Below are 26718 nucleotides of genomic sequence, written 5' to 3'. Positions count from 1 at the left end.
TCCAGAGTCCTCAATCCTTCACACTGCAGCATTCCTTCCATACCCACACACTGTTCTTCCCTCCTCCCTTGCACTCCAGTGTTGCTGTCCTTTAAACAATGCAGTGTCACAACTGCCTCCTTCTGTCCTCCAGACCGGCAACATTGGAATATTTCCATGAGAAAGTAGCCCCTAGAAGAGTCAGAAAGAGGCACCTACCTGTAGAGGAATTCTCAAAGTACTTTTGAGCATTTACTGTTACTATTCCCACCAGACAGTCACATTAAGTGTAACTAGCCAACCAATGTTCAACACTGAAAAAAAGACAGTAACTGATAACGTGAATTCCAGATTGGTCTATAGACAAAGACTCGCATTGTGGTGCTCTCCAACAGAGACATAATACACTTTCATTCAGATGATACATTTATTAAATTAGAATGAAAAAGTTAATGTACTTTAGAGTGCAAGAAACATATTTGGACACTGGACCCCAATACAGAGAAACAATGTCTTCAGAATAATTACAGCAAAAAACATCCTCTGTACGTTATTACATATCAACCAAACAGGCATAACGTTTATAAGGGGGAAAAAAACCCATTCAGTACCATCAGCAGATGCAAAGAGCAGTAGAGAAGTTGCAAGGATCTAGCTAGACAAAAAATGTTCCTACCTTTAGCAAGTTGAGGCTCTCGGCAGGACTCACACTATACTGAGAGCACCAACTGTTAGCAGATGCCTGTCTTATACAGCTGGCTTTGGCTCCAAGCTGCTGGAAGCTGTTGAGCAGAGGAGCAGCATCAAACGCACCCCATTAGCATTTCCTCAAAAGCTACAATCATGACTGACGATTTGTTTGTTTTAAAGAAAGAAACAGACTTTTAGTTCCAACATCTTAATTTCACAGACCCTAGTCAGTAAACACTCCCTGCCTTTTTTCATCTCTCTCCAATTCAAACCTAACAAAAACCAGCTTAACTGGAAGGATATGTATGCTGAAAAGCTGAGCAGGCTTATGATTTTGTTCTTTTTAACAAGAGAAAGTAGTACATCTTGATGTAAGAGTTTCTTTTCTAATGCTTAATTAAATAAAGACAAATCCACAGAGCAATATTTAAGTATAGTGTAAGCTAATGAAATACATCTACTGGCTATATTGCTCCTACATATCCAATTTTCAACACATACGTGTACCCTGTTTTGTGTAACATTTGCCTAGGAAAAAAATACACACCAAAAATATATCTAAGAACAGGAGTCTCCCTCAGAGGGCCAGAGCCCAGTTTATGAATAAACCTGGCTAGCTTAACTTTTGCACTTACCCCTCCTGGCAGTTAGGACTGAAAGGTGGTTTTGTTCTGTGCTTGAAATGGAGTTGTAATAGGATGCAGTACAATTTACCAGCCATTAAGATGAACCATGACCACTTGCTTTTATGAAAAGCTGTATTATGAATCCCACCGTTTTAATATAAAAATTTAAATATGTACATTTTCCCTGAATTGTCCATCCCTAGCAATTCATGCTATCTTGTAAAAGTTAGAGCACAGGACTCTTCCTGGAGGTATCTAAGCACTAAATCCTTACCAACATTCATCCTTTTGGGTCATGGTGTCACAAAACACTGTGTGTGCTATGAAGACCTAATGCCTCTACACCTACTCATTCACAAAATTTATGATGACTGTAGGGAAGGGGCAAGACCAGTTTCCTGAAGAATACCCATTTAATTTTAGAAAACAGAAGTGTGGCAGTTCTACAACTACAGCACACAGAAATTATAACCTTGAATTTCATCATTCAAAATCCAATTGGAGGATGTTTAAAGACACTTATGCTTTCAATGGGAAATTTAAGATGCTAAGGGATTCATAACAAAACATAAAAGTGTACATTATGAAAGACAGCTTTAAAAGGTCAGAAACTGGGATGATTTTTGGTGCTGTATTTTAAAAGTTTCAGAATTACTTTTAATGATAAACAAAAAAAAATATTCATGCTCTACTGCCAGTGCTATCTAAAGGCTACTTGAATGTAGGCTGGGGGGAAGTAAAATCAGCTTTCCATCAGATAATTAAGAAAATATTTTAAGCATAGGACATGAAATAAAGTATGGAGAAGAAGAGAATATGGGTCATTACTCCCTATTCCAAACCTGGCTTTAATGTTCTCATGAATCACTCAAGAGCCTAGATTTCAAGTGTACATTCATTTCAACTCTTGAAAATATAAAGGTCTATGGCTATTGTAGAAAGTATTTGAAATCAAACATTAAAGAGACAAAACAGCAACATTGCACATCACTGGAAAAATAAATTGGTGCATACTATTTAAAGTGCATTACTTTACAAAAACAGACACCGCAGAAATTCATCCAACAGGTGTAACTGGTGCATACTGTATGATTCTGCAGCTCCAAAATTAACTCTTATTTGAAAAAATTACACTAATAATAAATACAAACACCTCCTCTGAGGATCAGACTGTAACTCAGATATGTTAAATTGTCTCTCACAAAGAATTTTATTTCCATCTGCATCAAATAATAATAAATTGACTACAGCAGCTGTAGTCTAACAAGTCACTGAGCAATTCATAATGCCATTCTAAGACCCTGAAGCTACTTTTCATGCTTATTTCTTATTACAGGAAAAATACAATCATTTTCCCACTAATATAAAGCAATAACTTTGCTGAAACACAGGCATTAAGAAAGAAGCCTTATAACCAGATCATAGATTTTTGCTTTTTTAATGTAAGATAGCATCTTAAATAATTCTTTACGGCTTCAATAATTTTCCAGGTATAAGTATCTTTCCTTCTGCACTTATCCTTTGAAATAGCCATGGGAATGCAGAAGTCGTAGTTAGAGTGCAATTAACTGTGGGAGTACATTAGGGCTTAGTCCTGCTCTCTGCTACAGCAATACATACTGTATGAGTTAAAAGTTACCTCCTAAGATTTTACAGATACATAACAACACTATGTGGGAGGACAAAGCCCCAAATGCACACCAGAAAATATATTGCTTTGGTGCCCAATGACTAGATTGAATAGAAGATGCCCGTTACAAATACCAACAGCAGAACCTAAGAAATTTAGCTTATTGAATTAAACATCTTCCATCTAAAAGGTGTGAATGTATCACAGTAATAACTAAACACCACAGGATAAGAAAGGGTTTCTCCTTTAATTTCTGGCAAAAATAGGCTGCTTGCTGAAACCTACATACTTTTAACAAATCAGTTGTGTTTAAAGAGCAAACCTTCCACGGAAAGATTTTTTTCCCCATCCAACAAACATGAGTAAATCCCGTACTGCATAGAGTTACTTTGTAAGAGCAAGTTTATGAAAAGGGGGAGAGAAAGAAACAAAGCAGCATTATTCCCCACCCCATCAGAATACAGCCACACAGGGCACAGCTGATAGTAAAGATGCTTCACTGCTCTATTGTAGGACATAAGCTAAACTGAGTATGTACAGACAGAGAAAGAAAGGAAGAGAAAAAGATCCAAACATCCAAGGAGAAAAGGGATATAACCTGTCACACACGATGCACTAACAGAAAGCTGTTGGGAAATTCTTCCTCTAGCTAAATCCCTGGCTTGGCAAGTAAAAATAAGTGGCATCAAGGACGGGGACTACGCAGGAAGTGGGCATCTATGATTCTTCAGCCATCTGAAGTAAGGAGTTGATAGCTGCATCCTTGTTCCCCCTCTGAGCTTCTAGCACTGAGCGGATTACTTCCCTGTCCATGTTGGGAAACATGTCCTGGATAGATTTCAGGTCCTCTTCATTACACAGGTGCTGAGGGTTGACCGCAGGAGGTGGTATTGCCACTGGTACCATGCCTGGATTACAGACTGCAGGCATCCCTATAGGTTAAAAACAGAAGAAGAAAAGCCACAAAACATACATGAGTAGGGGGGGAAAGAAAAAACAAACAAACCCACAACAAAAAACCCCAGTGATTTTGAAGACGAATGTAGCTCATGACTTGTCCCAACCCACCAACATCATCATTTGTTTATTGTAACATGCGCTCCAGAGGATGAAAAAGATTGCAGAGATTATACCTACACTGTTCCAACTGGAAAACATTTTTCTGGAACAGGTTGTCTCCCCAAGGTTATATTCCAGAAGTTACAAATTACAGTATGGCAACAGGTGCTGTTCAAAATCAGGTACAACTTGCATAAACAGGTTCACACACAATTCACTAGCCAAACACTAAGCTCATCACAGAAAGGTATGGTTGGTTTTCCCCATCTCTTACTGTAGTTCCCAGTGTATTTATGTTGTGATTAAAAAAAATGGTTTTACATCAGCAATACACATAGCTGATATTTAGAAAGACAATGAATGCCATCTCCAGCACATTCAAAGGAAAGCAAAGTACTCTGGTCCACTAGGAGACTGGACCACACAAATAAGCAATTTTTAGCAGATGTCTTTCCTGGCTGAAGTTCCATCCAGCCTGCAAAGGCACTATGTGGCAAAAGAGCAACACCTATAGGGGCGCACACTGCTTTGCTCGTCTCTCTTCCAAAGGACAAAGTTCAACTAACCTGTCATTTTTTGTTAACTTTTTGTATAGTCATGTAAAATAAAACACTGGCAGTTTACAGAGTTTTAGAAAATGAGTTTTCCTATTCCTGTTAAAAGAAATTACTAGACAAAATCCCCTTTTCACCACGAAATAACTTTTATCATTAAGCAGAGAACCATTGCTGAAGACACCACCTTTTGCTTAGTATGAACCTGAAAACAGATATAGTACATATCTATAGTCTTTTGTTAACACTTCTGAAAATTGTGTATCTCACTTCTTCTCTATGTAGTTTCAGATCTTTGATTATCTTAGTCCCACTCTATGTATTAGCTTCCACAGTTCTCCTGTAGAATTTCTAAGGTAGGGCAAGGAAAACTACCTGCAGCTAGACAGAAACAAGTTATAGTACTGGTTCTCTTATGCATTGTTTCAAAGACTACTCACCTGGTATTTTTATAGAGTACTCTACAATAATTCAAAGACCTTCATGTAAAGTAATGGCCAAACCGAGAAATTATCACCAAATATGTATTAGTTAAGATTAGTCTTTACACATACTTTAACACCAGACTTAATACATAATTTTATTTGCCTTTTATTACAATGAGATCCTTCTGCAACCTGCAGCAGTCAGAGAGAAAACTGCTAAGAGTTTTTGTTTTGACAAATTGTCTTAGTCCCCTTCCCTCACTTACTTTTTAAAGAAATCTGATGCACCTCACCAAAGGAAGTGCATCGGATTCAACTCCTTTCATTAGATGAATAATCACCTATTTTTATTTGTTCATCAGCTTTTCAAAATAGCTATTAAACAATAAGATTACCTTTATTGTATGAGAATATCATATGATAGAAAGAATGCTTCGCAAATAACATTTTCCAAACGCAATTGAGGTGATATACACAGATCACACCATTCTTTCTTACATATTCAAATACCTACAAATTTTAACATACAGGCTTTTCCTACACAACCATGTCACTTCCTCCTAAAGTTTAGCTAGTTACATGTTTGGTTTAAAGCAGTTCATTCTAGTCTTACTGGGTTTTAATCATTCTATACAATAGACAAAATGGTTACTTCAGAAATTATTTTAGAAGAAACTTCACTTTGCTATTCTCCACTCCTCTGAAAGCAAGACTTCCTTCACCTGTTATAGGCTCATGTTCCAGCTAGGTGTTCTTGAACAACCTTACATACTTATATTATTATTTAATTACACAAGTGATTCTAGGTTTTCTGCTTCTTTAAAATAAATAGTTCTCAACTTTTTACACATTTGTTCTTCAAAAGCCTTGTTACTCAACCTCATTACCAGTTTAGATTTAATATATAATTTAACACTTTCACATCCCCATATGTGGGAGACCTACCAATTTTTGACAGAAATCTACTTCACTGTTTTACTTCACAATTCTTACGATTCTCTGGCATACATTTTCTTTGGCATACATTTTCTTTGAGCATCTAACTCCTTTTACACACTCCTGTTCAGTTCACCAGTTTGCTTTCTATCTATGACCTTAATTACTTCTCTGTAAGTTAAACAAAGGATGAACTATTTGCATCATCACCATTATATATCTTCAAAATAAGACTCTTTGAGAACCAGCTTTCATATATTATTCCGGAGAAGCTGCTTCTCTTCTACTGAATTCTAACTGCTCAAAAATCTTAACAACAACGCATATGTATAACCAAATACCATTTTCAAGAGTGCCTCTTTGCAGCCTCATCTTTCTTAGCATGACAACTGAAGTACTTATGTGATTGAAAATATTGCAACTATATTATACTACTTCTATTCAGACCTAACATGTAAAAAAAGAGCAGTTTCAATACTTACCTTGTCTCTTCAAGATTTTCTTCACTCTAACTATTTAGTCAGAAATGTCTATACTCACTTTAACTTGAACAAATATTTTAAGCATCCCAGTGACTTGTTTTTTCTGCCAGCATAAAAATGCTGTATTATAATTCACATTCAAGGCTGGATGAGCTAAACATCAACTCTGGCTGACAAGGTACTGTAATTAAATATAGTTTGACTGCATGCACTGTACCCAGGATTTTACCTGATGTACTCTTTTCTATTTCTTTCCTCAACTTGGCCTCCTGTCCTATCTGAAGGGATTCATAACTGACTTGTAAACACCTCCATATTTATCTGTTCTCCAATTTTGATTTTAAAATTGCCCTTTTAACCATCTTAAGTTTTATTAGAAGAAAAAAAAAAAGGAACCTAGGAGCTTTAAGTCTAACACACAGGCTGCATCTCAAAAAGGTTCATACTGAGTCACAATCACAATCTCATAAATTTGTTACCTGCACACTGGAACCATGTTTCCACCCAGCCATCTTCAGCCCACCTCTACCACAGATATCTGTCACCTTTTCTGCAACACCCTAAACCTTGTCTCTACAGCTTTTTATGGCCTTTGGACCATGGTCCCTGGACTTTTGTCTGGCACTATGTGTTTGAACACACGGCCAATCAGACCATGTGTGCACCCTGGAGGCAAACCACTGGGCAGTCCTCACCAACCCAGCAAATACACATCACCCAATAATCCAGCAGTATTTTGGACTGCCTCTTCTAGAGTTTCAGCAAGTTTCAATTCATTCCTCACACTGCCTACAAACAATCTAGGCATTTAAAAGGGGCATAAGAAGATACACGGCCTCAAAAAAACCAAAGTTGCAGAGTACCTGAAAGAACAGAGCAACAGAAGTTACGTTTTACTTCTAACATAAACTTCCCAGTATTTTATACTAAGTCATCAACACCCTAAGATTATCCAACAATCAGCCTAAACAGTGTATGAACTGTCCCTATAGGAGGTCAGTTTTAAGTATTAATGCAAATTAAACATGAGGCTCTTTTCTCAAGTACCACAGCATCCTTCATCTTACCAATAAGGTTTCAGTCTCTTATCAGTGCCAAAATAAAATCAAGACTAGAACATTGTTTTCCTTACTGCTTTCATCAAAAATAATTATGAAGCCAGACATCTGCACAGGCAGTACTCAAAAAGCATTTCCAATATAAATAATCAATTTAAGACAAGAAATTTCTTGACTATATTGTTTCTCACCACGGATTTTCAAAACCCATTTTCTCAACTCTTACAGTTTTAGTTTATGCTGTCTACAACTAGACTGTATACAAATGGAAGTTAGTATCACAGATTTCTAATGAATACCTCCATGATACACGCTTACTTTTCATGAAACTCAACATTCAAGTTATACAAATACCAATTTAAGAGTTCTTTGGGTTTTTCCGCACTCAGGCTGAAAGCATCCATAATTTCTGATTTACAAAACAGTAAGTAAGACTTAAGTATGAACTTCAAGAACTATGCACTGAAATTTAGCAAACAGACACACATATGCAGTCATTAGAGAAAATTATAATAAGCTTCAAAATTATCAATGTTCAGTAAAAAGCTGCTTTAAGCTAAAAAAACTTCGTATCCCTGACAGGTAAAAACTGGAACTAAACAATGTAAGAATCCACTACTAGTAGAATTGTGGACTCCTGTATTACGCTCAGATATGAGGTACGTGTTATAAATCAGAAGAATGGAGCACTGTTTTCCAATTCAGTGAAATGGCAATGGCAAACATGCTAGCATAAGCAGTGACATTCCAATACATGAAACAATAGCAAGTCAATTGCTACAAGCAGCAATGAAAGCATCAAAGCAGAATTAACAGGGTAAACTTTTTCCAACTGCATACAAGGCATTACACACTTGTAATTTTATTTACTTTTTCAGTCAAGTGCCCTATGTTGAATTTCTTAACTCACTATCATTCTGTCCCATCCATAGACTCTTTCAGAGTAAACTCAGGAACCTTCTCAGCATGAATTCTTTCATTTAAATGAAGAAATTGGTAACTCTTTTCTAAAAAACACAATAGCTCTTAATGATATTTGCTTCAGGAAAAAACTCAATACTAAAATAGGCATGCCATCTCATTTTTTTAAATGTTGCTTCTTTGCAAACTACTAGAAAAATTAAGTGTATGAAATATCAGAAAAATGCTAAAATTCCACTGCTCTGAATAAGCAAAATATGTTGCAACAACCACAACAGTTATCTGCAGCATCTTTCTGAAATTCAGGGCATCAAGAAATGACATCATATCTCACAAGAAGTCATTCTAGAATTTTCTGAATGCATTTGAAGACCAATGCTTCTATCAAAGATAGCAGTGTCACAGCATTTTTGCACAATTCAAAATCAAAAGTGTCACAGTAAAGGAAGTCTAAAATGAAGGAAAATTGATTTCCTGTACATAATTTGCCTTTAGAGTTCTAGTCAGGTACTTAACTTGACATGGATGTAAAACAGAAGTGCATGAAAAATATGCACTGATGAAAAAAGTGTTACCTTTTAAAAAGAAAGCTTATTTGAAGAATAATTAAGGAAATTAAGACCAAGGCAATTGGCAGGTTTTCTTAGTGTCATTGCAAAACTCAGTTTTTCAAGTTTACACAAAGCCACGACATTACCTGCTCCTCCACTAATCTTGCAGTAGCAGAACAACTGCAAGAATAATGTTTCTCTTCTAGAAAACCAATACTATCATCTAGTATAGCTCACTGACATACAACAGCTTCAGATGAATATTACTACACCACATTATATCCATCAACACTGTTATTAGCAATCAGTTTAACCATTATAGCTTGAAGCTGAGCAGATGCCTTTAAAGACTTTCCAACAGGTCAGAGAGGCTCTAATAACTTCCAGAAGATGCATTAAATTGTTCTACTGTGACAACCAAGTGGCAATACCTTGTGATACAGCCTGCTGTAACAAACAAAGCAGCTTAGGTGAGTTCATGCAAAGACTCTTGATTCAATGAGGATGGGAGTGAGAAAAGAGCTTGGAAACTTACCCAGAGCAAAGTACTCAAGCCCTAAAGACAGGTGAAAATGAAGGGACAAGGGGAAAGGAATAAGACATGGGAAAGAAATATTAATCTATTTTTTAAAGGATATTAATTATTTACCTTCCAAAGGTGAAAGTTGGATAAACTGAGGTAGTTGGGCAAAACTTAAACTACCTAATATTAAAAAACTAAATCCTGCTAGGATCCAGTCTCTTAACTAATTTGCTTCAGCACCCTGAACAAGTTTCCTAAATGTTTTGTTTATGCAGAAGTAACAATCAGAGGAAATGCTGCCAAAGTAAGTAAGCCACCAGGTGTTTGCAGCAAGGGTTATATTTTATAGGCCACAAAGGACAACATACATCCATGCTTTTCTGAACAAATACCAGTAACATCACAAGCTAACCTATGATTCTCATTAAGGACACCAGAAGGAACAACGCACATACACACATAACCTTGCCTCAGTGAAAAGTGATATTCTTGACTCTGACAGGACCATGAAACACGCAGGTTTTTAACATTCTTTCAACATGGGAGTTTATAAAATGAATAAAAACAAGTTTCCTATTTATCCCATTAACATTTAGCTTATAAGAAATATAAGCTTATTGAACTAACATTTTTTAGCTCACTATCTCTGGTACTGTTCACTACAAGAAGATACTGCAAGCACCAGTATATCACAATATTCTACAGTTTAAATTAAGTAATCTTTAGAAAAAGAAACAGGAAGAGGTGGTAGATAAACTCAGCTTTCTACAAGAACAGCAGGATTCAAAAGTTCTAATTTTTGCATACCCAATCCACAGATATATCAACTACAGCAGCTGTTGCTTGTAGCAACTAGTGCTGTCATCAGAAGTTTTCAATTTAAAAAATTTTGCAATTAATTACCATGGTGCAAGAATATTCCACAGCCACTTCTGTTCTTAACACAGCTCCATCTACCATCAAATGTGAGGAAATGAGCATTACTTGTGTTCATCTGCTTACCACAGTGACTAACTGCTTGCTTCTATTGTTTACCTCAGCTTGTATGAGAGAGTGTGAGAGGAATTAGCTGCTTCAGCATTAACTAGAAGGCTAGTTAATTAGAAGGTTAGTTTTGAACAGAAGTTTTCTGTTACAGAAAAACAGCTTGACCTTTTTGACACACCTAAATTTGACTCAACCATCCCTCTTTAAAGCACAGTTATTTTGGGCAGTTAACAAATAACTGCTGAACTGTCTGGATAAGCATTTTAGTTCACGCACTCTATTTCCATCATAGATAAGGCTTTGATTCTGACAGTCTTCTACAGCAGAATCTCCTCCATTTCAAATATAATAAACTATTCAATGATGCTCTTCCACTCTTCAGAAGGAAAAGCAAAATATGTTTACTCACTACATTAATTTAGCTGCACAGGTAGAAAACGTGAACTAAAAATAGGCAAAGCAGGAGCAGACTGATGTTCAACCATTACCCTTCTTGAAGCAGTCTCAAAAGGAAGAGAGCAAACACTGTACAGTGTTACAAAGGAAATGTGCAAACAGAGTAGGCCCAGAAGACAAAAACAGTTCAGTTGTGCAGGGAAGGCCAGCATCTTGCATGCACCTTTCTGAAAGAGTTTACACAATCCAGACAGAGCATCTAGTCCAGTATACAGAAAGTATTTCAAAGAACTCCAAGATGTCTTCCAAGATGCACTATTATTTCCTTTTATAATTTGAAAATACTTCTTTTAAGCCATTAAATGTATGAAACAGTAAAAATATTCTGCAGCCAAGTGACTTTGCAACTCCAAAGCTTAACATCCATCTAATTATTATGAGTGGGTCATTGATTAGTGAGTAAGTCAAAGCTTTAGAACTCACAGTGCTTTGGGAAATTTTCATGATGTCCACAGAAATTCTAGAACGGCAAACACAAAGCACAATAATACTTAAAAAGACTAAAAAATACCAAATGTAGGTCAAAGGTAGCTTGTAAAAAGTTTGGCATTTATGGAGCAAGGGAAGTACACCCGAGCTTTCCCAGAACAAAAGAAGAGTTCAAATCCAGGGGTGGAACTTCGCAATGCTTTAAAAATACAAGTCACAGATGCAGGAGGAATTTTTAATACAGAATAGTATTATAGCAGCAATTAAAACAACCATGCTGGATCTCGATACAAGGGTAATGCTCCACCATATAGACCCCGGATTCTTGGATGCTAAAATGTCAGACATTACTATCACTGGCAAATTATCACTTATTTCTTCACTTGTCCATGTAGAAAATACTGTCAAGGGAAGTAATTTACAGAGCATCAAGATCCGAACATCCAGTACTTGAACAGTAAGTTTGAAAGTCTTCTGTCAGTTTTATCTGTTCAGTGCTATGTCTAGTTTCAATTATACATTAAACTAATCTTCACTTCATTTCTTCTGTTTATACTCTGGCACAGAAATTTTGTAATATGAATATTCTCATTTTGATTTATTCTTATAAAAGAAATTTGCTAGCACTTTCTATTAGATCTTTTAAGTATACACAAGATGACTGTGTTTGAAGTTCACTACAGAAGGTCTGGTTTACCACAATAGAATCACCCTTTGGAATGTACACTCCAGTTAAAAGCACTTCACTAGCAAAGTCAGCTACAGAGATAAAAAAAGCACTTTAAATGAAGCAAACTGCATGTTTTCATTAGGGAATAAAGCATGCAGCCCAACTTTTCTGTATTTTGCTGTAACTTAACTCTGTAAAAATGAAACAGGAGGTATGATTTCTAAGTTACATATCCAGTCTTCTGTTGATGAGGTTTGTTTTTACAGTGAATGGAATTTTAAATTCAATCATTCCCTAGTCATTTTAAATTCAATCATCTCCTAGTCTTACAAAAGAAAAAGAAAATATGTATCTGTTGTGTCATCCCTTAGCACTGCAATTATGTCCCACACACTCTTTCATTCATACACTTGCACACAAAGAAGTCAAAAATATGCAAATTTATCTCTTATTTTCCCTAAAAAGTACACCTATTACTGAATAAATATCCATACAACAAACTGGGAGCTGTATGTGAAACACAAACTCAACTGAAATTGATTTATCAGTTCCCCAAGTAGGACAAATTCAAGCTTATTTACATCTTTTAAGATTTTCATCTCTGACAGAAAAATTACAAAACCTAAGTTAACACATCTTTCTCTACAAGGCAAACCTCTCTTTGAACCAACTAAAAAGCACTGACAACAGCTGCTGTAGTTATGTAAACACATCAAAAAGAGCTATCTCAGAGCTCCCTAACATTTTCATTCACTGAGCTGTGAATACTTCACATGCTGTGTAGAATGTTTCTTTGCAACAAAGCATCTTCAAAGACCACAGAAAAATTAATCCTGTTATGGGCTACGGAAGCTGCAGTTCCAACAGCACAATTCATTTGGGGCACTTTCTCAAGTGCAAAGAGCTTCACACTTGGCTTGCCACCATTTAAGTAAGCACACATTAAGAGTGCAACCTGCTTGACAGCAATTCAGTGACCTGATCAAAGTCTAAAATAAATACTCAGAAAGAGAAGCCTTCACAACTTGATAGACATTTTAATCCATTTATTAAAACTCATGTAGCTCCAGGGTGCAAGACTGAAGACAGACCTGCATTTAATTTGTTCCCTCTTCTCATAAAAATATGTCATGGAAGAAGTGGTTAAGGAAAAATCTTTTATAGCTTCCTTTACATTCTGCAAAAAGAGGAGTAATTTGGTATTTATTTCTGCAAAACCCTTCATCTGGAAGTTTTAAAGTCTTCAAGGAGAGAAAACATACCTGCTATAGGCACATATCCAACTCCTTGCTGATATACAGTGGGCATCAGAACCACTGGCTGGGGCTGCATCATCATGGCAGCTGGCAAAGACTTGACAGAAAAAGCACAGATTAGAACAACTCAGGAAATAGCAAAAAAATGCCAGGAATTAAAAATGTTTGCAAACAAGTCATTACATTGCAAATCCACGTTCAGTAGTACAATATGACTATGCTGAGTGCTAATCTATAGTAAACAAAATCTCTGGCAAACTAACTGAACTACCATCTTTCAAATGACAATTAATTTGCCTGTGAATCAATAAAAACACAACATGTCAAACTAGCCTTTCGCAAGAGTGAAGTGTTGTTATTGAAGTGAATTATTTTAAAATACAGGTTTAATCATCTTTCATGCCTTAGTCCTGTGAAATGAATATACAACATACTCACCATAAATTAAATATTAGACAAAATCTGAGTTTTATTCTTATTTTTCACTTTTAAAAGCAGTACACTGCTCCTCAAAGCAAATTTTAGTTTAAATAAATTATTTTTTCAAGTAAACCAGTGCTTTAAACAAAATATCAAATTAACTCCATTCCCTTTTACTACCACAATAACTTCAGTTATACTTCAGTTCAGTTTGATCCTTGAAAATATTGACTATTATGTACAGTACATCCAGAGAGTGACAGTTTTCAAGGTTAATTATAAACTCTTTTCTCCCTGGGGTAGTGGAACAACTGTTCAGATCTGGGGCAGAATGTGAATTTTAAACAGCAGGGAACATCTGTTCACTCAACAGCAGCTTGGAACTTCTGATGATGTACAAGTGCAGTAGGAAGCATTCAGGCCTGCACGTGCTACACGTTAGCCAACAGCTACTTGAAACAAAGGTGACAGATGAGAACACTCCAGGAGCTGCTAAACAAACCAGCGTTAAGTCTGCAGTTCATGACCAGTAGCACCAAATGAACAAGAATGGAAATGAAAAACAACGTCAGTGGAGGGACCGCACGCAGCGTGACTGGGTGGCAGTGGCGAGCGTTGGTCCGCGGCACGGGCAGCATGGCGTGTGGTCCCGCCACTGACGTCATTTGAAAGAGCACTCAAACTGCCCAAGAAACACTTAAGACAGACAAGAGTTTACGTTACTTTGCTTTTAAATTGACATGAATTTTTAAAGACTAGAGTCCACAAAGCTTTTTAAAAATTATTATTATCAAATTAGAAATTACAATGGACCATTTGGCTGAGGATTTCTTTTTTATACATATAGTAGCACAGTGTTAAGGAAACTTTCCTGTCTGACCATCCAGGAGCCACTGTGGCAGCTGCTCCAGTCTGTAACTACTGAGACCAAGACCCCTTTGCAGTGGGTGGCTCCAGTGCCCCACAGGTGCCCCTCTTGGCTCCCTGCACACCCCACACTCACACAGTCAGACAGGGTTTCCTTACCAGCTCAACCCTGGGTTTCCCACGGCAGAGTCTCAGATATCTGGATCCTTAAAACAATTTAATCATGGTGCAGTAATGCAGAAACAACTCGAGCTGGTGCCTTTAGGGAGAGACCCTCAACAAAGGAATCCCTGGGCTTTTATACCCTCACAGTCCCTGCACCTAGACAGTCTGGGGTTTTCCTGCTGAGTCCTCTGCTCCTGCTGTGTCTAAGTCCCCAGTCACCTGGCCAGTGCCACAGGTCCCTCTGCCCTTTGTGGTGCAAAGGGTCAGCACCAGGTCATGGTCCCTTTCCTGGGGCTCCCACCATGTCCCCCATCCAGGACACAACCTGCAGCTCCCACTGCAGCTGCACACCCACTACCTGCTCTCAGTGTGTACCTCAACAACAGGAATAAGCTGAATTTTTGTAATTGCAAAACAAGACAAATACCCATTTTCCACCTCACCACAAAGTATTTATTGCCTTTATTTTTGACTGCTATTCCCAAAGTTAGGTATAATTATTTTAAATGTCAACACACACAAACACCCAGTATGGTACAAAAGATCTACTTCAGTCTAAAATATCTCCCTCCCACTACTTAAGAAGCTTTTCTCCCTTCCCATCCCAAACTCGGCTTACCGTGTATGACATAACCAGATTAATCATTCCTTCCTTGTCATCACCTTGCCTTCCACTCAAGCTATACCATTCATCCTCCACATTTCCTTGTTTCAGAGACTCAGGAATTGTAATGTGTGTCCAAGCAATGCGGTCATCCATTGAAAAGGCTCTCTGAAATATAATTTGAAAAATATTACCAAATTAAGTGTCCTGGAAAAAACCCCAAACTTAAAATTATCCTTGACTAACACTTCAGTTTTATGCTATTAAACTTCGTTAATTTTATTCCCTTTTAAACTACTAAACTGTCAATAAATATTTTGGCCATCTGCTTTCCAACAAGGATGAAGGACACTTTAAGTGGGACTATAGATTGATTGCAGATATTTAATAACAAGAAATTGAAAACCTGAAGCAGAGCACTCTAGAAATACAGCATCCTATCATCATCATCAGCTGTGTGAATCTCATGACATCATATCAGAGGCCATTACATGAACATAAACAGCTTCTGTTTACTATGATAGGCTGTGAACTCCAGCAGATAGAAGTACTGATCTGCCCCCCTGTTACAGCAATGAAACAGACACTTGAACCAATTAACTAGGCCCACAAAGCAGCATCCAAAAGCCTCACTTGTGTAATGACCACACAGCTGCTGCACTGTCATGCTTTACTACACACAGTGAGAGAGGCAGGGAAAAAAAAAAAAGGCAAACCCTAACTTTAGCCTAGGCTGTAGCCTCTTAGTTTCGCCTAATAAATCCTAGGGACTACACATAGTCTGTATTTGACAGTTTTATTCTCAGGAATTCCAAGCTTGGGAAAGCTTCCAAGCTCTTCCTAGGTTAGAACAGCACTGAAGAATTTTCAAGTAAAACAGCATTGTACAACAGGCTATTTTTAATAGGGACAGTGAAGGATATAAGGCTACAGGACATTTTGATAGCCAAGAGGAGCTTAAATAGCACTCAGATATCTTTTGCTTCTCTTTCTTTGCAGGTAAGCCTGCTAATGCCCCTTTATCAGCTATCAAAGGACAAGTAACAGTTCTGACATTCTTGGAGAATAAAGCTTTATGCATTGCTGCTTTTGGAATTCTGAAAAATTTTTGTCATCTCCCAGAGAACATGGCTAAGGAACTGTGCTAACTGTGCCTGTGCTAACTCAATCCTTTTTTGCAAGGTTTCATCTAAACCTCAGTCCAAACAGGAGATGGGGAGGGGTAGAAAAAATATAGAGCAGTTCTAACCTCATCAAATATCTCTAGATAAAAAGAGTCCACACCCGGTGGAACAGTGCACTGAATAACTTTGTTCCAGCGGGGGTTCTTGGCTCCATTATGCGCTGTTGGAGTTTCATACACAGCGTATCCCAGCCGTATTCGACAATACGGATCCATGCGCGTCATTCCGTAATTCTTTGCCAGTTTGGCCTGAAAAGAAAAGAAAGCCAGGAAGTGTATAATATTGACACTGATTTGAGAAGTTAATTACTATCAGTTCACAGTAAGGACCAAATATTGAACAAAGGACTAGATTAAATTCTGTGACAGAGAGGAAAGAGAAAAAAAATAAAGAAAAACAGCATTCAGATTAAAACATAAACCAGTAATATCGTTAAATGTCTGGGAGACCTTGAAAAAGGAACATCTTTTTAACCTGTTTATTGTAGAAAATACACATTTTCACTGTAGCTAATATAAATTACTTCATACCAAAGCATAAGATACATGATTACAAGAATACTGGAACAAGTTCAATTTTTCCCTGGGTATCTGATCTCCAACATACAATCACAAGTATAATGTCATAGGTAGACTGTCCTCTTTCACTTAAGTTCTTTCAAAGGATGAAATACAGAAGTGCAGTACCTTCAAGAATATCACACAATCCAAAAGCATAACCTGCAAAAGCAGTTCAATTGAGGTAAACTAGTAATAGTAGATGGTATGTTTCTAAGTGATTAACCACTTATTTCAGCCTGTGCATTTACGAGTAGTTAATTCAGGGGACAACTTAAGTCCTACACTACTATAAAAACAGATGCTGCATAGAATCAGAAGAGATCCAACATATTTTGCTGTAACATCAGAAGACTAGAACAAAACAAGGTGATGACAGTCCTGAACATGACACTGAACACTGCTGCACAGCTGTGCTCATGCAGAAGTTGGGCTTTTTGGATGTGCTGTTCCTTTTGACCTGCAAGCAGCCCAGGGTTTTTATTATAGTAAGACAAATGCCAAACCATGGTGCCCCAGGGCATTTCCCACCTACAGGATGTTTACAGAATTCCCAACAGTTGAAGCAGTGCACTGTGTAACATTTATCACAAAGGCTGCACCTCAGGCTTGGAAAGCCCTTTTCTCCTTCAGGGAACATGCTGGTTCATCAATTCATACATTAGAGCTGGTGAGAAAGGTCTCAAACTGTTTCTTGCAAATGTGGACTTAAAAGTAAGAAAGCAGGCATCCAAATTAAGCACTTGCTATACTCTGGAATTGTGGGATTAGACAGTTTATCAAAAACTTCACCAAAAGAAAGGCGATAATCAGCTGTGCTTAGACAAATTCACCACCACCCCAATATATCTGCATGAAAAAAAAAAGCAACAAATTATCTCCTCAGAAACTTTTTCTGATCTTCCATCAGTTTATTAGTAACAGAATTACGGGATGCTGTTTGGTATACTTTATCAACACATATTTAAATATAGAACACCTTAACCAGACTTTCATCTTCTGTTGGTTAACTATACCATGGCAAGTCTCCTATCCAGAATGCTACATCTCAATAGGCAGCCAAGATTCCATAGCGTTCCTGCACAAATTCCTAAATAGGTAGAGAAGACTATCTCCTGTCTGTTGTACTGCCATTCAGAAGGACCCTGACAGGCTAAGAGAAGTGTGCAGACAGGAATCTCGAAGTTCAACAAAGGAAAAACAATATATATGACAATAGGACTTTGGACCAACTGGCTGGAGAACTGCTTGAGGAGAAGGATGTGGAAAAATACATAAGGGAACTGCAATTCCCTATAATATTCTCAGAATTACTAATGTCTTCCAATATTAAGTACAGGAACTACAGGAAGCCCCTAGATAGAAGTTTTCAGAGAAACCTGTTCACTGCAAAAAACCCCACAAGTTTATTTGATTATGTGCTATAATAGCAAGGTTTACAGGAAATTGCTGCACCAGGAAGCGATGAAACATGAAACTAGACAAAATGCTGATGTACAGGAAAATAAAGCTATAAAATCTTTAAGAATTACTTACTCCCATTTACAAGTAATTTAGTAATTCAAATTCCAACACAGAATCTTTTTGTGTCCACCAATTAAAAATTTTGCATTCATTATTTAGAATTACTTAATTGTACAAAGATGGCATCATTTATACCTGTACTACAGTTATGCTGAGTCTTCCTACTGTACCCATTGCCCCTCCATACTGTAGCTGCTGAGCTGCCTGGGCATCCAGCTGGATTTGCTGTTGCTGCTGGGTTGGGGTAATGCGAAGAAAATCTTGAGGCAGCTCACCAACAAACACCTTAAAAAAGAAAGAGAGGAAAAAAAAAGACAACTTTAAACTTTTATAATGAGAAAGAGATGACTATAAATCAAAGTGTAACAAATTAAGGAGAATTTAGTCTTGTTTTGACAGCATGAACAAAGAACTAATTAAATGACAAAATCGCCAACTCATGTAGCAAATGTTCTCCTTTTCAAAACACTCACTTCCAACATAAGCCTCTGAAAAGAAGTAGGACAGAGAGCCAAAGCTGCTCTGCAACTAAACATTTAAGTAGTCCATACAAAAGTCAAAACCACTAAGTTTTACATCACATTCACATATGGTATCTGATGGCATCCAGCTCTTTCACTTATTCATCACCCACGTTGTATCCAATCATTCCTGTGCCAAGACACAGCTCAGCACTTTCATCTGAAAGGTCACTTCCACAGTCACCTTCAAGACAGACTGTAAACCAGGATTTCTGTGGAGGCCGGTGGGCCTGCTGGACAAGGAACAAAAGGAGCCCTATGGTGGGATAAGTCCTAGGTTCCTTTCCAGCTTGTGGTGACTGAATGCTTTGTTCTGTTATGTCAATGTTCCCCAGTTCTGCTGTCTATAGAGTGGTTTATGTATTTAATACAGAACTGTCTACCTCATCAAGACAAAAGACAATGCAATTTCTCATGTTGCAATCCCAAGCAAGATTACTTAATCATGTATCTGGCAGATGCATGCCTACAGAACATAATTTAAGACGTTAACAGGCCTTAAGGACATAGCTTTTCAAGATTAGACAGCATTTGCATGTCAAGATTGCATCTTGGAGACAGAAATTGCAGCTCTTGCCAAATCACACGTATGACTATTTTGTATGATTATCTGAGAGCTTCAGGATCCTAGCAACAGTAGGTGTCACGTGCCAGAAAGGAAGTTTATCTGAAAAGTTCAGGAGGAAGCACTGAATGCCTGCTGCTGGGCTATTGGGAAGCAGAATAAAAAGGGAATTAGTTTTGCTTACACGCACCTTAAAATTTTACAATTAAAAACCTAAGAAGCTGAAGTTTTAAGAAGTGGGAAGAAGAAACAGGGGTAAAGAGGGAGAAAACTAAGCTAGAAGTTAATAATAAAAGAAAGCTTATTTAAGTTTGGCTGGCAATGCGATATGGTGTTGTAATAGCCTTCTCAGTGGAATACGCATCATTTTACAATAAAACATAATCCATTTAGGCAAGATTTGAAATGGCCCCAGAATTAGCAAGGAAATGGCATTTACAACACAGCAGGTCCCCCTCCAACCCTGGTCCTCCAGAGAGTTTAAAATCTGGTATTAGCACCTCTAGGAATAGACATCATAAACATTTCCCAAAGTCAGAACTGATGGCTGCACCCCTGAAATCCCATTTCCATATTATGCAAGCTCCCTCTGTCAAACTCCCAGAAAACAGGATAGCCTCTTTTGTCTCCACCATCTTCACATGGATATTGGAAAACTTAAGCCATTCACAACAGAAGTCTAATAACAGCTTTCACTTTTTAAATTTTATTTCATATAAATTAGCCAATATCTGCTCCAAAATAAATAAACAAACTAGTCTCTGTACTGAAGTCCAAAGGGGAAGAAGTCCATAAAGGAGACCAAAGTTTTCTTACAGCAGCTAAGCTGATTCTAGGTTATTCAGTTACCTCACACAAAGCCACACTCTTATCCTAGAACTACAAAACTGACATACATAGAAGCTAAAACCATGCAGTATTAACTAAGTTCTCAAAAGATCTGAGTGGTAAACCCCTCCAAAAGGGAAGAGTGAGTAACAGGACACACTCATCTTCTGTGTTCAGTTCTGACTAATACTTGGTTCACAAGTCCTGGTGATCTAGCCTGCAAAATATCTAGGAGAGGTGCTTATTGAAGGAAACGCACTACTCAGTATGTTCTTAAGCTAATTATCAGCTGATTCCACATCGACGGAGACAAATCAGCATCATTCAATCTTTTTATCAGAAAACAGGTCAATTTACATCTTCCTCAAAACATTCAAAAGCAGGCACATAATTGCCACCTCCCAACCTGAATTAAAAATACAAAGTTACGTAACCAGAATTCAACCACACTTTTTATTTTAAAAGCAAGGAGAACATATACGACAAGCTTGTGTCACTGATCCTACTCCACAACCACTTTGAAACAAACACACTGCCCTCTACTATAAGAGCACTTCAGAAAATGTGACATTCCAGCGTGTTCTGTCACTAGCTGCAGAACAAAAAATCAATTCCACTTACGAACAGGACAGGGATAGGACAGACACAATTCAGAATACAAATGTTGAGCAGACAGTCATTAAAAAATAAGTCTGCCCTATAATCACTTCCTAATAAACTTTACTGACAGCATTGCTTATCAAAAATATGGATTATCTATAAACAGAATAATATTGCCCTTCCCATCTGCTACAACCACCTAAGAGGTAGTTTTGTGGATCTTCAAAGCAGAGTACTGCAGGTCTAAAAACTGCATCTCAGCTTCTTCAAACTGAATGTGGTGTGATGTTCTACAGCTATTTGATGTAACTGAGGATGGGGTTGTCTCGGTCTCACCTTCCTGTTTCTTATGCAACATGAAATGGTGCCAGAGAGTTGTAAAGTGGGTCAGTGTAGAGGCCTGATCAGAAGAAAGTGAAACGGGGGTTGGGGGTAAAGGGAATGGGAGGGAAGTTGTCAGAATGCTCAACTCACTGATCCTGCAAGTTCTGGCACCTGTGTAAAGAAGGGAAAGGGATACAGAGCCAAGGACAGCCACAAATGCCCCAAGTTACAGAAACATTTACCCCGACACTCAGGGAACCATAATTAAGGTTTCCACACTAGCAATTACCAAGGAATTACTAGCAATTACATGAAACTTCTTCAAAACATCAAAGAGTTTTAAACACCTAACTACTCAAAAAAGTTCTTACTATTGTCCTTTAAATAGTTTTACTGTTTTTAAGAAAGAAAAAGTGAATGAGACAGAATTTTGAACTACTATTCTATGTTTTGCACCCTGAAGAAAAAATTGGTACCAGATAGGAAGCATCCAGAGGTCCTGAAAGAGCTGATATTTGTTCAAGGCTGCTCTCTAACACCTTTGAAAGGTCACGGAGATTAGAGGAACTCCCCTATAACTGGAGAAAGACAAATCTCATACCCATCTTTCCAAAGGGCAAGAAGGATGACCTGAGGAACCACAGGCAGGTCAGCTTCACCTCAGTCACTAAGAAATTAATGGAGCAAGTGCTTCTGGAAGACATTCCTTGACACATGAAGGAAAAAAAACCAAACTGACTAGGAATAGCCAGTCTTTACCAAGGCTTTAAAAGAATAAAAAGCTGATGAGCCATCTGCCTTCTCCAATACAAGAATATATGACTAAGGAAAGTGTAGAAGGTATCAAAGCTGGATCATTACAGTCTGAATTGGATGGACTACTGCATGGATGAAAAGCTGGCTGAGGCACTGAGTTCAGAAGCTGAAATTCAGTGGTTAACAACACTGGAGGTTGGTTAAAAGTAAAGCTGTTCAGAGGTCTGTACTGAAACTAACTTATGTGTCTAATATTTTTCCTCAGTAATCAAAGGTGAAGACAGAAGGTATCCTTATCAGTTTTGAGGATGACATTAAATTTTGGGAGAAATGACTGGTATAATTGACAGCAGTATACCAACCGGAGAGACAGAAGAATTCACTGGCAGGAATCTCATGAATTTCAACAAGCACAAAGACCTGTACTTTGGCCAGAAAAATCCCTGGCACCGGAAAAGACTGGAGAACAACTGGCAGGACTGCCTGTACCTCTACAGAGGTGGAAAGCAAGCAAAACATGGATGAGCAGAGGACTCTTGCAGCAATGAATCCTAACAGAAGACTACACTGGATCAACAAGAACCCAGCCAGTGGGCTGAGGAAAGGAAACAGTTTACTGCTGGACCACACCTGGAACACTGAGATGGTTTGGGGCCCAGCAATACACGAAAAATGATGAACTTCAGGGAGCCCAGCAAAGACCCACCAAGAAGGCCCATGAAAAGGGCTGAAGCACTTGTGAGGACAGGCTGAGGATTTGCTTAGAATAGAAGAAAGTTAGAATGCACCTTGTAGCAGCTTTCTGGTCTCTGCGAGCAAGTCATTAAGAAACAGACCCAGGTTCTCTTCTGAGGTGCAACACAAAAAGAAAGGAGATCTCAATTGTTAAACTGAAATGGAGCAGATCTCACAGGAAAAAAGGAAGGGTTAAAAATACCTGCAAAGTATGGCACGAACTATGGTACACAAATACAAGTTAAAAATTAAAGACAGAATGAGTATCCATATGACATCTGTGTCTACGCCTGAAGAAGTGAAGCCTCCGGGGAAACCACAGAGCGCCTTCCAGTCCCTGAAGGAGCCTACAAGAAAGCTGGAAAGGAACTTTTGACAAGGGCCCATAAAAAGTTTTGAAGAGTCTCAAGAAAAAACTCATCAGAGTCATTACTCATTAGAGTAGTAATTATTAGGAAAATTAGGAGCAGAAATCTATGCAGTTGGTGCTTGATGTAATTTTGAAGGACCTGACATATTTGCCAGCATGGTGGATAACCGTGGAGAGTAATTTTGGGTATGATTCACTAGCTAAGGAATCACAAACACAAAGTTTTGGTGGCTCAGTCTTAATCTAAAGCCCGGTCAAACTATTTATTAATACTCTCACTTGTAAAAGATATTACTTAGCAGCCCTTACATATTCAGCTATAGTTTAGATTTAAAAAGCTGTTTTGTTCACAACAGGTTACAAAATGTGAAAATATGCTAATTCCATAACATCCTGAAAAGGGCCAGAGATATCTATGTTCTAGCAGAGTATTTACAGTAACAGACAGGATGAATTCGGTTTCATCTGGAAAACTAAATAGCAATCAGAACTTTTAACTGCGCACCAAGTTAGCAGCATCACAAACCAGAAAATGCAGGTATAAGACTAGCAACAGCCCACTTTATTTTCTTACCCACATGAAACAACCTTGAATATTTTACTGCTTGTTCAAACAGAAAGACTGAACTGCTCTCTCCAGCAATACAGAAAAAAGTGGTTCCCAATCCTTTAGCACCATTTAGTGGCTATTCATTTGTAATGCAGTTGCATATATGGAAACAAGTAGAATTCTATCTTCCTCCCTGGAGAGAATTAAGAAAGGCTGGCATGTACCATATCAACACCCCCAGCTGTGAATGGCTGCTTAATATGCATAATTGCCTATTTCATTCATTTTAAAACATTCAAATCTCTAAAGTGGGTAAGGAAGAAAAGCATGTACAACAACACTAGGAACACATTAAAAAAAAAACCCAAAACCTGAAGCCCAGAAAGCTAAACTTGCATGAGATAAATCATCATATGCCTTTCCACTGGTCAGGCTTCAATCAAGTTTAGGAAACAAAAGATTGCAAAGAGATTATACAGGAGTACCTGGGAAATTCTAGAACAAGACATCTAGAAGAATAATATTCCAAGGCTGAGATGTAGCTCCTTTAAAACATTCAAGAAAGACTAGGCAGTTATGATAAATAAGACAAATAAGGCACTTTAATGAATAAAATTGATGACCATATCATATTACTGTCATAAGATAACTGACAGCAGTATAATTTTTCAAGATTAGCAGTAATTCACCTTGCTGTTCTTTCTACAAGACTGCATAGATTAAAAAAAAAACAAGAGTAGCTGTTTCTACATAATAAAATACAGCAGTGCGAATTTATTGGTTTTAAAAAAAACCCCTCGTTTCACCAAAAGCAGTATCATACTGTCAATGACTACTAGATCCTTTCAGAGAGGAGGAACAGAAAGGAACAGCGGATCTGCCGAAAGCTAATGTTGTAACACCACACATGTAGAACACCCCGGTGTGAGGTATGACTAACCCTGGGCAAAACTAGACACTAACATATTCCCAATAAACTGTCAGCACTACCTCCCAGAAGGCTGGTAAATTAGTTTTACGACGGCTCAGCTCCCGTCCAACACGCACGCCTACATCGTACACTGGATGCGTCGTTCAGGCTTTCAGGCTCCAGGGACAGCGGCCCGACCGTGCCCCGCCGAGCCGCGAGCACAGGGAGCTACGCTCTGCTTCCAAGGGAAAGCGGTTTATCTCCGGTTCAGTGTAAGTCGTTCCCTCCTTGGAAAGGCCTTTGGACAAAGAACGGGCAGAACAGCCGCCTCAAGGACTCCGCGCAGTTAGGAGGGATTTTCCCCTCCCCTTCCCCAAAGCCTCTTCGCAGGCTTTGGAACCGGGAGACGAGGCAGACTTCCCTCCCCCGCACCCCGGCAACCTAGAGAAGATGAGAGGGCTTTTCCTCTCCCGCCTCCAGCGCGGCCGGAGCTGCGGCAGGGTGGGAGACGCGGAGCCTCCCTCCCACAGGGGCCCTGGCAGAGGCCGGGCGGGCCCATCTGGGTCTCCAAGACGGGCCTCGCCTGCCCAGCACGGCGAACGATAACAGGAGATACCCCTGAGCGGGCCCGGCGGCGGGGCCGCGTCCACAGCACTCACCGGGCCCCGCTGGGTGGTGACGGTGGTCGCCATGGCGCCTCGCCGGGGCCAGGGCCGCGACCCTTCCTCCTCCTCCTCGTCCTCCTCCCGCCCCGCCAGGCCGCCGATGCCGCTCCCAACCGAGATCCCGGTCCCGCCGCCCGTCACTCAGCGCGAGCTCCGCGTCACCTGACCCGCCCGGCCCCGCCCCCGGGGCAGCGCAGCGGCGCCCTCTTGCGCACGCGCCTCTTCACGTACCGCGAGGGGAGGGGAGCCGTCCTGCGCATGCGCCGTCCCGCTCTGCGGCCGCCGCAGGGAGCGCGGCGCTGCCGGGGGTGCCGCGGCCGGTAGGGGTCGCCGCGGCGCTGCGGCGGGGCGGGCGCGGCGCCTGGGGCCGCCATCTTGAGCCGGGGGCGCTGATCCTGCACGCCCGGGGCGGCCCGCGGGCAGCGGGGGCGGTGTGAGGCCCGCGGGGCGCTCCCCGTCCCCCCTCTGGCAGCCGTGGGGGCCGTGTGGGAAAGGGCCCCCTGGCCTGGCCCCAGTGGCTCCCCAGCGCTTGCTGAGCAAGTGCAGCCCTTTCCGGGAGAACAAAAGCAGCTTTAATATTCATCCGAGTGCTGCTTCGGAAGATAAAAACTGATTATTTCAAAGCCTATTTAAATAACATAACTGTTTCCCGTTGTTAGGGCTGTTTCCTGTTGTCAGGATCTGCTGCACAATTTTAGCCTTTAATTAAAATTCTAGCGCGGATTTCGGCAGCTGGAAATAGAACAGTGCAATTAGGAACGCTCCAAATATAGCACCAGCTCTTTTTTTTTTTTTTTTCCCCTCTAACGTCTTGCAGTGGGAACAGCCTCATCTTTTTCACTTCATGGAATCATAGAATGTTACGGGGTTTGAATGGGCCTTAAAGATCATCCAGTTCCAACCCCCCCTGGCATGGCAGGGACACCTCCCACTAGACCAGGGTGTTCAGAGCTCCATCCAATCTAGCTTTGAACCCTGCCAGGGATGGGGCACCCACAGCTTCTCTGGGCAACCTGTTCAGTGCCTCATCACCCCTACAGTAAAGAATTTCTTCCTGATATCTAGGCTAAATTTCCCTTCTTTCAGTTTGTACCCATTAGTCCTTGTCCTGTCACTACAGTTCTTCACAAGGAGTCCCTGTCCAGCTTCCCTGTAGGCCCCCTTCAGATACCAGAACGTTGCTGTTAGGTCTCCTCACAACATTCTCTTCTCCAGGCTAAACAGCCCCCATTTTTTCAGCCTGTCTTTGTAGGGCAGGTGCTTCAGTCCCCTTATCAATTTCATGACTCTTCTCTGGACTTGCTCCAACAGTTCCATGTCCTTCTTATGCTGGGGACACCA

General features: G+C 39.4%; 1 protein-coding gene across 1 annotated transcript; it reads right to left on the bottom strand.

The window, feature by feature from the left end:
* Positions 1-384: 384 nt before the first annotated feature.
* On the bottom strand, positions 385-25528 carry TOLLIP (toll interacting protein). Its single transcript, XM_069016982.1, has 6 exons — positions 25372-25528; positions 18689-18838; positions 16538-16720; positions 15304-15456; positions 13239-13329; positions 385-3857 (listed from the first exon to the last, which is right to left on the bottom strand). Exons 1-6 carry the CDS (start codon positions 25402-25404, stop codon positions 3643-3645), a joined length of 825 nt encoding a protein of 274 aa, XP_068873083.1. The 5' UTR covers positions 25405-25528; the 3' UTR covers positions 385-3642.
* Between the last annotated feature and the right edge of the window lie 1190 nt (positions 25529-26718).

This window comes from Aphelocoma coerulescens, chromosome 5 (genome assembly GCF_041296385.1).
Source record: "Aphelocoma coerulescens isolate FSJ_1873_10779 chromosome 5, UR_Acoe_1.0, whole genome shotgun sequence".
NCBI lineage: Eukaryota > Metazoa > Chordata > Aves > Passeriformes > Corvidae > Aphelocoma > Aphelocoma coerulescens.
The sequence above is the reverse complement of the archived record's forward strand: the minus strand, read 5'-3'. Positions and strand labels throughout refer to the sequence as shown.

What these genes read in the sequence shown, in the direction of transcription:
- TOLLIP (XM_069016982.1), bottom strand. Translation starts at nt 25,404, where the DNA reads ATGGCGACCACCGTCACCACCCAGCGGGGCCCG. An exon ending in ATCTAGAGATATTTGATGAG is followed by an intron (nt 15,457 to 16,537) that starts GTTAGAACTGCT and finishes ATTATATTTCAG; the next exon opens with AGAGCCTTTTCAATGGATGA. An exon ending in ATCTGGTTATGTCATACACG is followed by an intron (nt 13,330 to 15,303) that starts GTAAGCCGAGTT and finishes TTTTCTGTCAAG; the next exon opens with TCTTTGCCAGCTGCCATGAT.